The sequence below is a fragment of the Staurois parvus genome, unplaced genomic scaffold (genome assembly GCF_062004578.1).
Source record: "Staurois parvus isolate SC_StPar_1 unplaced genomic scaffold, SC_StPar_1.0 ptg000034l, whole genome shotgun sequence".
Taxonomy (NCBI): Eukaryota; Metazoa; Chordata; class Amphibia; order Anura; family Ranidae; genus Staurois; species Staurois parvus.
In genome coordinates this window covers 667,439-680,762 of record NW_028317830.1, presented here as the reverse complement: position 1 = coordinate 680,762, position 13,324 = coordinate 667,439, and the positions used below count along the sequence as shown (strand labels likewise).

General features: G+C 45.2%; 1 protein-coding gene across 1 annotated transcript; it reads right to left on the bottom strand.

Moving 5' to 3' along the window:
* Window positions 1–5,997: 5,997 nt before the first annotated feature.
* LOC149470647 (taste receptor type 2 member 40-like) lies at window positions 5,998–6,903 on the bottom strand. The gene has a single exon (XM_089661178.1). It carries the CDS (start codon window positions 6,901–6,903, stop codon window positions 5,998–6,000), a length of 906 nt encoding a protein of 301 aa, XP_089517304.1.
* Between the last annotated feature and the right edge of the window lie 6,421 nt (window positions 6,904–13,324).

Sequence of the window (13,324 nt, the reverse complement as noted above, 5' to 3'; positions counted from 1 at the left end):
CTGCTGCCCCTGGAGGCAGCTTTACTGAGTAGGGGTTATAGTCTCTGCCTTGGTTGGATGAAGTAAGGGCAAGTTTTCCTGAAGGGGGCCCACTCCTCCTTCAAGGCGAGGGACACATTGGACGCCCAGCAAGAGCTCAAAGGCAGCTGAAGGCACCCAATATGTTCCCATGCCAAATCAGCTGTGAGTAAGACCTGATCTGGGACTTTCATGTGTGACTGCAGTTATGAAGATTCATTGTGAAAATTGTCCTCCTGTTATTTGCTGTTATTATTTTGGAGTATCCTGTGACCCTAGATCCCTCTTCAGAAATAAATAGTAAAAAGTCATCCCTTAGACCAGGGGTAGGCAACCTGAGAGCCGCAGGACTACAAGTTCCATCATGCCTCTGCAAGTCATAGCTGTAACTCTCAGTTTTGTAATCTTTGCAATGCCTCATGGGAAATGTAGTCCCACAACAGCTAGAGAGCCGCAGGTTGCCTACCCCTGCCCTAGACGGAGCCATTATTGTCAGTGTGCATCAGACTGTGCGTGTTACTGGCAGCCTCTGTACTGTTGTGGGAGACCTGGCCATGTCTTCAGTGGCCCCTTCAGGGGTGAGTGCTGTTGCAAACTTGCGCATCAGAGATGGACGCGGTTCGACCATTTTGTTAGTTATCTCCATTTTCTTCCTTATCCTTCCCCTTCCCCCTCCCTTCCTGAGAGGCACAGTGACAAATATGTGTGTGTTAAAAGTGTCACAGGCCAGATCCCAGCAGGGAGCCACGTGGTGCCTCACTGTCTGGAGAACCTGTGTAATTTTACGCCTTGTAAAAAGATAAGGGAGCCTTCCCTGGAGTTCAAGGCATTCCCAAGAATCTTGGAATATGAGAGACCGACATAAAAGCCGGACATATCATCAGATGGACGATGAGCAGGCAAACAATTTGATGGGTCACTCGCCTTATCTCGGGCGCACGGGAAGGCAGAGAAATAGAACCGTGTAGCATACAATTTCATAATTCATATCTAAATAATACCCAGGCTTGTCTGCATCATAATATACCCGCGGGTGGACTGTCGCTTGTGCAGATGGGAAGTTATGAACCAGAATATGAATTATGAAAGATGTGGGCTCCAGTTTAGGGTTCCGCCTGACGATCCCTCCCCAAACAGGGGATTGGTCTTCTACTTCAGAACCACCCCCTGCTGGGAAACTTTAAAGCAGGCTGTCAAGCCTAAGAGGAGAGAGTTGAAGAATTCTCCCATTTTTCCATCCTAACATAGGGAGATTAAAGCACCCTCCTGCTCTGACTTGGATCTGCTAAACTCAGGACTTTGGCAAGTACTTTAACCCTTTCACCTCTCTGATATCTCTTTACTGTGCTATTGTTCTCTGTATATTTATATATCTTAGTTACATCTTCTTTGAAATATTTTATTGCACCTGTTTGACCCTTTTAGTAATAAATCTTTCTTTCTGAAAGTGTTTAACTGTTTCTATAGTTCTTAATTGCAATTTACGAATCCCTGCCTTTGAAGAGACGCTACTGTTTGTTTAAACCTCTGTATAACCGGCCTGCGGACCTTTTTATAAAGACGATTATTTCAATCATTATAGTGTTATAACTGATAATGCGAGTTTCCTCTTTCTCTGTACAAAAAGGAGGTGGTGGCAGTGTGGAGGGTTAGTTGCGTAATTAACCCGACCCAGTAACAATCGCTCCGGTTGCAGGTACATAGATTGTAGTCCATTAGCTGGAAAATTGTTGTGCAGGGTGCAGCTGGGCGTGGTATTGTTACGCACGTCACATCGCGGTTTGGATCGGCCAGTCCTTCGGTCACGAGTTTGGTGAGAAGGTCTGGGGTCTGATGCCGCGATCGTGACATATTGGTGGCAGCGATCCTGAGATTGTTGCATGTTGGTGGCGGCGATCTTGCGATCGTGACAAGTGCTACATAAGCATTATTGGGTTTTGCACATGCACAGTAGTAAAGGAATTACAACACGCTCTCCGCTCACAATTAATGTTTTTGGAAGTTTTTATTTGGAATAGAAGAGTTACAAAAGTAAAGAGGAAATACAATAAAGACGTTAGAATGACTGTGGAGAGCCAGAAGAGATGATTGTGCCAAAACCTGGCATCTGTACAGAGACACATGCATTGTGACCGCCGCTACATTCATAAGACCCCCCAACACGTGAACCCATGAACTATGTACACCAGCTGCACACATACCGCTTACAACTATTACAAGAGACATTCATTTCCTGTTATTATGGAACGCGTTACCAAACCACTTGAAGACGGCCTAATGTACACGCTGTATAGATTGTGGCATCAAGTGGTATCCCGGGATGATGCCCACAGATGGAGACATCATCCTGATGAGGGAAAAAAAAGACTGGGGGCTAAGGGGAATGATTGGTAGTTATTAGGCATTGATTGGTGGCATGAATTGCAAAGATGGCAGCTCACTACGTCCTATGAACCAAAGGAAGAGAAGTGTGTAAGGAGCTCTGCTTGTACATGTTGGCTTTAGCCTGACACTCTCCCAACCTGATGTGCCCTCATTCCGGACCTCCGACATACCATCACACCAGGACTCTGATGTCTGTCCTTGCAACCTCCCAGCTACTCTGTCCCTCATGGACTCTTGTTATCATGCCAGGACTGTGACGGCACAGCTGCTTGATGTCTGGTGGCCCCAATCTGTGAGGACCCATCCCCTCATGCTCATGTGAAAAGGCATTGGTACCCTACGCATGTGAGGTATTGCCGTGCATGTCAAAATGAGAGCAATAATTCTAACACCAGATCTCCTCTCTAACTATCTACTAGTAACCTGTAAAGGCTTTTGAAGCATTACCTATGGAGATTTTTTAAATACTGTAGTTTAGCGCCATTTCGTGAGCGTGCGCAAAAAGCATGACCAGTTAGGCATCTAGTTATAAGCATAAAACCATCTTTTATATTTTACCATAAATTGGGTATTATATTGTGTTTGTGTGCATTAAAATTCATTAAAGTGATTTTGGATTTGAAAAACCACTACACAAACACCGGCACAAAGAATTGCAAAAACTCTCCATTTTATTCTCTAGGGCCTCTGCTAAAATAAATAAATAAATATATAAATATATACATTTTGGGGTTTCTAAGTAGTTTTCTAACAAAAAAAAAGCAAATTTTTACAACTAAACAAAAAGTGTCAGAAAAGGCCTGGTCTTTAAGGAGACACACAGCCTGATATTCCTCTCTGTACAATATTAAGAGACTTACTAACCGCACAACAAGATCATCCAAGGATACTGTAACAACACATTCCAAGGACTACAAAGTAAGAGACATCCTGGAAAATCCTAAAGAATCTTAACCTTAGCGTAAAAGCACCAAATATTGCCATTTATCCATTAATAAGACACATAATGATTATTTTTTTAAACAAGTAACTAACGTAAGGGTGACACTGTGATCCTGGGACATCGTGAGGGACACAACATAATCAGGACTGAGGTCCAGGATGCAGGACTGTCCTGGTAAATCTGAGACAGTTGGCATCTATGACACACCCATGTCAGATCAATAATATAAAAGGTACGGAAGTAAGGTTTGCTTGGCTTCCACTTCCAATATTATTGAATCATTTGTATGAAGAAGTATTTTCCTTTCCCCAAAATAATGTATCTTAGAGTAAGATTTCCATGCAATCTGGACAAAAGTTGACCATAGATGGGCCATTCACTGGACATGGTGAAGCTTCCAATAAATCCCCCAATGGAGACATCAAGCCCTTAAGAAGATGAGAAGTTGCCACCATGACTCCTTACTATGAGAAGAAAACATGGAATGAAGAAGCAGAATCATGACCCTTAGTCATCAGCTACATTCCGTGTTTATTACAGGTGGATGTGAAGTAGAGGGAGGTCACCTCTCCACTAAATGCCTAAAGCCCAACTCTGGGGAAATATAACATTTTCCCTTGCAGTGGGGCTTCCCATGCACTGCATGTTTTAATAACTTGTTTTGTCCATGGTTGAGGAGAAACAGTTTTACTTACCCGATCCTCTGCTCCCTCAGAAGAGGACTGTCCCCCGTGCTCTAGCAGTGGACTTGTAGGCACTGTGCTTCAGCCACCTGGGAGAGCCGCCATGCAGTGGGGAAAGGAGGTAAGAGGAGCTTTGTTACTCTGAGGTCTCCTTAGATGTCATATAGTGCAGGACTCCATAGGTGTCATAAGGGAAGCAGCTGTCTGATTGGATACTGCTGCATTGCATGACCTCCATGCCCATCTTTATTGAGTACCATGCTAATAAATAACACTGTCCCGCTGCAGTTGGTGCATATTTGCAAAGTGGCTATGTCAACCCGCTGTGAGGGACAGCGTGTTTTTACGGCAGGGAAAGGTATGGTGAAGAAGGGACTGAATAGGGACCTCAAGCTTGATTCTGCTAACAGCCAAAGCCTGTGGCTCTGGGTTTGGAGTTCTTTCAGTATAAGGAGTGCCCTTGCCACCGCACCGCCTATCATCCACTCCCTTTATCAGATGATGTTGGGTATCGTAAGCTTGTTCCCGTGTCTTGTACAGCATAGAGACTGTGTTCTATAAATCATACTGTAAGATTCCTCTATTCTTGGCTTGGCCATGATATTCAGGCCCTGTTGCCACTGTGTCTGGTCCTGCACTAATCTAACACAGCGCACCGCACTCCTTGGTCTCTGTGTGCATTTACTCCACCGTGGGGTACCAAACATCTGGCCTACAGACTGTCTCTCAGTGCCATCACACACAATGCAGGAATATGGACCCTTCCTTGGTTTTGATGACGTCAGGACCCTGGATATCTGGAGCATGGAGGAGAGGAAGCTGCGTGGACCAGCCTAGGTGTGGGGAGCATTGGAGAATGGAGTAAGTGAATCTTTTTTTGTTCCTCTAGACCAAAACGAGTGAGTACCCCTTTTTGTGCAGGTACAGCCCCACTGCAAGGGATATTGTTTCAGTTTATCTGAGTTAGGCTTTAATACATCAGCTATATATAGTACTGTATATGTATTAATACAACTCTTCTTATTGCAGCTCCCTAATTTGTGTTTAGATAGTGTATTTTGCTAGAAATAAAGTCCTTTCCATTCCTGTCCTTCTCCTAACCACATAATTAGAAACTGGAGGCTGTTATGGTGTGTAATCCTATTAATGACTGAGCTCCATGTTCCTCCACTGCTTCACAGATGTCTCTTCATTTCATGGTAATCAGAGATAGGTGGAGCTGAGAAGTGTCCTCAGGATGTGACTGTCCATCCACTAAACTTGTCCTGTACTGAGGACACAAAGGGTGCAGAGCATCGCAAACCTGATACAAACTGAGAACACAAAGGGTGCAGAGCATCGCAAGCTTGATACAAACTGAGAACACAAAGGGTGCAGAGCATCGCAAGCTTGATACAAACTGAGAACACAAAGGGTGCAGAGCATCGCAAGCTTGATACAAACTGAGAACACAAAGGGTGCAGATCATCACAAACTTGATACAAACTGAGAACACAAAGGGTGCAGATCATCGCAAACTTGATACAAACTGAGAACACAAAGGATGCAGAGCATCGCAAACTTGATACAAACTGAGAACACAAAGGGTGCAGAACATCACAAACTTGATACAAACTGAGAACACAAAGGGTGCAGAGCATCGCAAACTTGATACAAACTGAGAACACAAAGGGTGCAGAACATCGCAAGCTTGATACAAACTGGTGCCAATAAAAGGATAAACAATATCAGTTAAAATCAGAAAGACAAAACATTGGAAATGTGTTCAGTAATTTCCCGCACATCTCAGTATCTGCTTTTATTCTGTAGATACAGGTTTTGCACAGTACCATGTAACCACGAATGGAATGTCCAATCAACCATGAATGTGTTCAACCAACTCCGCACATCTCTACATCAGTCCTGTATGATGCCATAACACATCTCTCATGGTACATATATAATGGTACTCATTGGCTGACTGAAGTCCTAGTTCTGGTCTTCCATAAATCTTCCACCACAGAACATTTGTGGAACCATCTTCTTCAGCTTGCGGCTGGACTGGATAATAATGGCAGCTTCTGCCAATGGAAAGATAGCTACCATTAACCAGATAATTAACTGTAGATAGCCACCGAAGAATGACGGTGCCATGATTTTCACCATCTCAGCGACATTGATGAGGACAGAAAGTAGAAGGAATAATATCATCGTTCTCACAGCACTGACATGAGCCTGGAGGTTTGGAGGAGCAAATCCCGAGTCATTCTTCTTCACCTTCTTGATGTGTCTGAACAGAGAGGACATGGTCACCATGAGGGAGCCGAAGATCATCAGGAAGGGCAGGCAGGAACAGAGACAGATGATCAGTACTACACTGAGGTCTGAAATGGAGAATATAAAATTGGGTAAAATGTAACTGAGGGTGGAGTTGTCATGAGAGATTGAGACATTAAGATACCAGACTGACTGGACAGTCAGAATAAAAGACACAACCGCAGAAATGAAAAGCAGGTGAGGCAAGAAGGACACGAGGATCCTCTTCATCCAGATAAATAGCCGGTGTCTGGTGATGGTGGTGCAGTAATAGGCACAGAGCCAGGCAATAAGCCAATAGCTGAAATTTAAGTGGAAGGGGACAATGACCAACAGTGAGTGGTAAAACCTCGTAACATGATATATAGGGTAAAATAAAGCAATGGAACATCCGAGCATCATTACTCGCATGCTAATGTTAGTGGCTCCCATGACCAACTGGATGAGGCTGGAAGGGTTCAGCCTTACCCTGTCCCTCAGTCTTTTCATGTAGAAGATCACAATGTAGAAGTTGAGGCAGAAGGACAGAAGGCTTTCTGCAACAGCAATGAAAAAGTTGACAATCTCTATTAGCACCATTTTCCGTTCTGCTGCTCTCCGTCTCACCAGAATGGATCAGTTTAGAGCGTCCTTGTCTATTTATTGGAATTCAACCAATGCAAATGCTTGCCTCTCAGCTTACACCATACAGAGATGTGATAGTAGAACGTGTTCTCCTGGGTGTGCCGTGCTGACAAAGCTGGAGAACGTTTGTAGATATTTTTTTTTCTGCTCCTTTTGCGAAGAACTAGGATCTCATGAAGAGATCACGCAGAGGTGAATTCCCAAGGGACCTGAGGTGCTGGGGGTTTATTGGGGCTATTTCAGTACATTGAAGCAATGGGGGGTGCAGGGTAACAGTGTAGTATAGCCAGGGAGAATCAGCAGGATCATAGCATGGAAATAGGATGCAGAAAAAGGAGCAAGTCCAGGGGTAAGAGTATAGGGCATAGCAAGGGAAAGGCAGCAAGATCATGGGGCAGGAATATGGCCATTCAAAGCATAAATCCAGATTCACAGGACACCAGCAAGGAACAAGCAGTAGGATCACAGGGAAGCCATACGGCACAGCAAAGGATACGTTTAGAGCAGAGATGTCCAAACTATGGCCCTCCAGCTGTTGAAGTACTACAAGTCCTATCATACCTCTGCCTCTGGGTATCTTGTCTGTGGATGTCAGAGTCTTGCAAGGCCTCATGGGACTTGCAGTTCCTCAATACCTGGAGGGCCATAGTTTGGACACCCCTGGTTTAGAGTAACAGGGCAGAAGTATAGTACATTACAAGAGATAAAAGAGTAGTCGCCCGATAGTCCTTGACCAGACTGAAGGGTCTACACATGATGAACAGCAGAGTGATGAGCTGACAGGGCTCCTCTAGATAGGACTCACCAAGTCCTTGGAAAAGTGGATGTCCTGGAGACAGCTTCTGGTCCACCACACATCAAGCAATATGGAGTAACAGGAAGGGGAGAGCAGAGTGTCACAGGGAAGTGGCCCCTGGATACGCTGGTGCGTGGCTACAACTTCAGGCCACACAGGAAGCAAATGGCTACCAAAAATAACAAGTCTATATCTCACTGGCCCCTGCTCAGGTATGTATTCCTAAGCCGAGGTGCAATCCCACTGCCAGGCATCCCGACACTTAGCATTGGCTGCCATTGCAACTGGCTTTGCCCAGTTCCCTCCTGGCCGCATCAGAAGCAAGGCTGGGGGTGAGTCTTTTGTCAACGGCAGGTACTGTGCCCGTTGTGAGCCCCTGGTGCTGATGAAGGGAAATCTGTGTGATAATTTCACCTGCAAGTGACAGTAGAGAGCAAGGCCGCCCACTGCGCTGCACATTGGTTGTGTAGTGTGCCAGGATCTGCTTACAGGTTCTGGAGGAAAAGGATGACAACTGGTTGGGCAATTTTCTGCTTTCCCTGCTAACGGTGAGCTGAAGTGCTGCGGGTTCATTTCAAGCAGGAGGTCAGCGAACTTCAAAGAATTTTGGGTGCTAAACCCAAACTCCATTGAAATCAATGGAAGCTAAACCTGTCAATTTAAAAATGCCCATTTTCTGGACTAATAGATAAGGAGGAGTCAAAAACAGCACGGCGGGGTAAGTACTGCCCTGGGGAACATGTACCATATTCAGATTGCTGGAAAATGATAAAAAATGGCACACAGACCATAAAGGTCCCCCAAAATACATAATGGATTTTAAGGATCATTCACTTACACACAAAATATTGCTGAGGTCCCCTGAAAATCCATACCAGAACCTTAATCCAAGCATGCCCCACATGGAAGAAAAATATATTTTAAATATATTTTAAAAATATTCTTCTCAAATATATTGACATATATTTGAAATACTAAAATTTTGACTATATTCAATATATTTCAAAATATTTATATATATATATATATATATATATATATATATATATTCTGCGATTTTAATACAAAATATATGAAAAATATTTAAAAAAATACATTTTCAGGGGGCGCATGCGCGGCCAGGGACGATGGCGGCTGCATTCTAGCTGAGCTCTGCTCATCCCCGGCCAGCGCGGACTCACCTGCTACACGCCACTGCTTCCCTACTAATAAGGGTGAGTCCCACCCACTTGGCACCCGGCCCGGCTCCAGGGAGAGACCTGTATGGGGAAGATAGGGCGCTGGAAGCCCCCCTCCCCGCAGCCACCGGATTCGCGGCCCTCGCCGCTCCGGCGGTTCCTGTCCAGGCCGCAATCCCCGGCCTCCAGTATGCCCAGGAACCCAGGGAGAGATCCCGGCCCCCTGGTGGTCACGGAGGGTACTGCACCTTCATGCCTGTCAGCTTCCATGCCTGCCTCTGCCCTGACTCAGCCCCAGATGGAGGACTCTGATCCCCATAATATAACTGGGGATCCCCAGCATATAACTGGGAGGGCAGCAGAATACTCTGCATCGGGAAATCATCCTCCCTCCACCCAGATATCTCAGCAAACCATACCGTCTCCTTCCCTCACACTTTCAGCGCTCGATGACAAGTTGCAAATTTTTCTGCGCAATATTACCGCATCCATATCCGCTGAAATTGGAAAGCTGGCATTAGATCTCAGAGGGGAAATAACTCAGATTGGAGATCGCACTGATAAATTGGGGACGGAGTTTGATGATTTGGTGCAATACGTTCATGTTTTGGAAGAGGATAACGCATATTTGAAGCATTCCATGTCCCAAATGCAACTCCAGCAAGAAGACTTAGAAAACCGGGAACGGCGCCAAAATATCCGTATACGCGGTATGTCCGAATCTATCGCTGATGCGCAATTGCACCGTCACCTTCTGTCCTTCTTTAGTGCAACTGCTCCATTGGTTCCGGAAACGGATTGGCGAATGGACAGGGCTCATCGCTCACTGGGCCCAAAACCTGTCGAAGGCACCAGACCATGCGACGTCATAGTTCGCTTCCACTTTTTTCAGAGCAAAGAAGCCTTATTATCAGCTGCTCGCCACAAATCATCTCTGGAATTTAAAGGTGACAGACTCCAACTCTTCTGCGATTTGTCTCCGACTACCTTGGCCAAGAGACGAACCCTGAAGCCGCTCACCACACACCTCCAACAACATCATGTCCTTTACCGATGGGGGTTTCCTTTCCAGTTGGTCGTGACTAGGGATGATTCCCAAGTCGTGCTTCGTGATCTTCAAGAGGTGGATTCCTTCTTAAAGCGCCTGGGACTTCCACCTTTGCCTGAAGATGTGTCCCCTCTGCCACCAACTCCGTCTCGTCCATCCGCCACCCCCAACAAGATCTGGACTCCAGTCCGCGGAGGTCGGAAGAGACTCACACGTACCCCACAGCGTCCACGTCACCCTCAGTAGATCAATCCATCTGTATGATGATTCTCTGGGGTGCCCTTCCGATGTGTTTCCGGTGATGATCCTTCCTTCCTGGGTTTTTTTACATAATATTTTTTTCTTTTTGGGTTTCTCTTTTCTGTCCGGCCGAACCATTGTTGGGTGCATTTTCTCACTTCTGTTTTATCTGGCCGGGCATGACGATTTTTCTGATGTCTTGGTTGTCGTGCTGCTCCCGAATTTGTCTAGCCATAGGCCTAGACGACTTGGGCCAATTGGTTGTTCCCGAGTTTATATCCCCATGGATACTTATGTCAATTTCTATGTTTACACTTTTCTGTGTTACTTTATTGTTTTTTGTTTTTTTTTCTATTGCATCGATGGTATTTCATTTCTTTTTTAGGCTAACACATTTGCTTCAATTTTTGTTATTTTATAATGGCTTTGCGGTTTATGTCGTATAATGTCAAGGGCCTCAACTCCATTCAAAAAAGGTGGATGGCTTTGAGGGAATTTCGATCCTCAGGAGCAGACATTATTTTTGTTCAAGAGACCCATTTCAAATCAGCTGGCTCCTTTCGTTTTGCCTCAAGATTTTTTCCCCAAGCCTATTCGGCCTTTGATCCCTCCGGGAAGGCTGGGGTGGCAGTTTTGATTGGGTCGCACTGCTCCCTTCGGATTGTTTCCTCCAGAGTTGACCAAAAAGGTCGTTTCATTATTCTGGAATGTATGCTGGGTAACACTCCCTTTGTTCTGCTGAATTTATACGCCCCCAATACGGGTCAACTGCAATTTCTTTCCCAAACACTCGCCGCTTTAGACTCTTTTTCCACTTCACATGTGATTGTGGGGGGTGATTTTAATTTGATTTTATCCCCCCATAAGGACAGGAAAGTTCTTTTTGAGTCCACACCCTCGAAGCGGCAATGCTCCGCTTCAAAATCCTTTCGTAGACTGATAAGGGAGTATCGTCTCTTCGACACCTGGCGGATTAAACACCCCACCCATAAACAATTTACTTTCTACTCCACCCCCCACCGTAGCTTCTCCCGCTTAGATCATTTGCTTTCACTCTTGGTCTCTTCTGAAATTAACCCCATTACCTGGTCTGACCACGCCTCTCTGACTTTAAACCTTTTCTTTCCTCCCGCTTTACCCAAACCATGTCATTGGAGCCTTAATGAGACCTTCCTCTCCACAGATCATCTTAGGGATGAATTGTCTCGGGGACTTGATACCTATTTTACCCTCAATGTTGGCTCCGTAGCCTCTTCCTCTATTTTATGGGAGGCCCATAAGGCGGTATTTCGGGGACTCTGTATTTCTATGGGGTCTCGTTTAAAGAAATCTGCGGCACGTGCTAAGGCCTCTCTTGTACATCAACTATTTTTGGCGGAACGACGGTTGATGGCCAAGCCTTCCATTTCTGGACTCCGGAAGGTAACATTTTTACGTGACCAAATTAAAACCCTCGACTCCAGTAAGGCTGCACAATCCCTGCTGTGGGTTAAACAGAAATTTTATGAATTTTCCAACAAACCCCATCGTATGTTAGTCAATCGACTTAAAGCTCAGTCTCCTTCCACGATGCCTGATCTTTTAATCCAACCAAACTGCAGTCCTACCTATGATCCTCAGGTCATGGCAACCCTTTTTGGCTCCTACTATGAGAAACTGTATAACTGTTTGATCCCAGGCCTCCACCCGCCTCTCACACAGTTATCCTTTGACAATTTTTTTGATTCCTTGTCATTTCCGAGACTATCTCCCTCAGACATTGCCATTCTTAATGCTGACATTACGATAGAGGAATTACTTGATACAATTAAACATCTTCCCTCTCGTAAGGCCCCGGGTCCGGATGGTTTACCCTACACCTATTATAAATCCTTTATTGGTATCCTGGCTCCCCATCTCCTTTCTCTTTACAGAGATCTTTTTAAGGGGGTCACACCCCAGACTGACTTTTCACGAGCCTATATCTCGGTTATCCCTAAACCCGATAAGGATCCCTCTATTGTAGACAACTACCGTCCGATTGCCCTACTTAATTCCGATTACAAGATTTTCACAAAAATTTTAGCCAACCGACTGTCCGGAATTATTTCCAAACTCATACATAGGGACCAAGTGGGCTTTGTGCCTTCCAGACATGCTGCGGATAACACCAGGAGAACTATTGATCTGGTTGATCTGGTTAATCGATCCTCCACCCCTGCTGTGTTACTGAGCTTGGACGCTCAAAAAGCTTTCGACCGGTTAAGTTGGCCCTACATGTTTATGGTTTTGGAGAAGTTTGGTTTCCGGGGTCCATTTGTAGCAGCCTTGAAGGCCCTTTATTCTTCCCCATTTTCGCAGGTCAGATTAGCATCTTTTCTTTCACTCCCTTTTCAGATGTGAAATGGCACACGTCAGGGTTGTCCACTCTCCCCTCTGCTGTTTATTCTTTACCTGGAGCCACTGGCCACAGCCATTAGGTCGAATCCGGATATTCGCGGGATACATTCCCATACCCATGAGTACAAATTATCGCTGTTTGCAGACGACATCCTCCTCACACTCACGAGTCCCTATACTTCTTTACCAATTTTGCATCAGATCTTGAAACGATTTGGGGCTATTTCAGGTTACAAAGTTAATATGTCTAAAACTGAGGCACTCCCAATTCACGTCCCACCTGTCACATTATCCTCGCTTCAGGAAGCCTTTCCCTATCGGTGGTGTACCCATTCTTTAAAATATTTAGGTACTAATCTTACTTCCTCTTACCAATCCATATACGAGGCCAATTTCCCTCCACTATTCATAGCAATTTCTCGCTCTCTGAAACGATGGGATGCTTTGCCCATTTCTTTCCTAGGACGCATTAACGTATTAAAAATGACAGTGTTGCCTAAACTTTTGTACCTGTTTGCGACCCTCCCTGTTCCCATTCCTATGTCCAAACTTCACTCTCTTCAGAAATCTTTCCTGCATTTTATTTGGCACAATAGGCGGCACAGGATTGCACGTTCCGTTTTGCTTTCCCCAAGATCTAGGGGGGGCTTGGGGGCCCCGGATATTATAACATATTACTACGCAACTCATCTTCGTTTTCTCATGTCATGGTCTTCCCATCATCCTCCCAACACA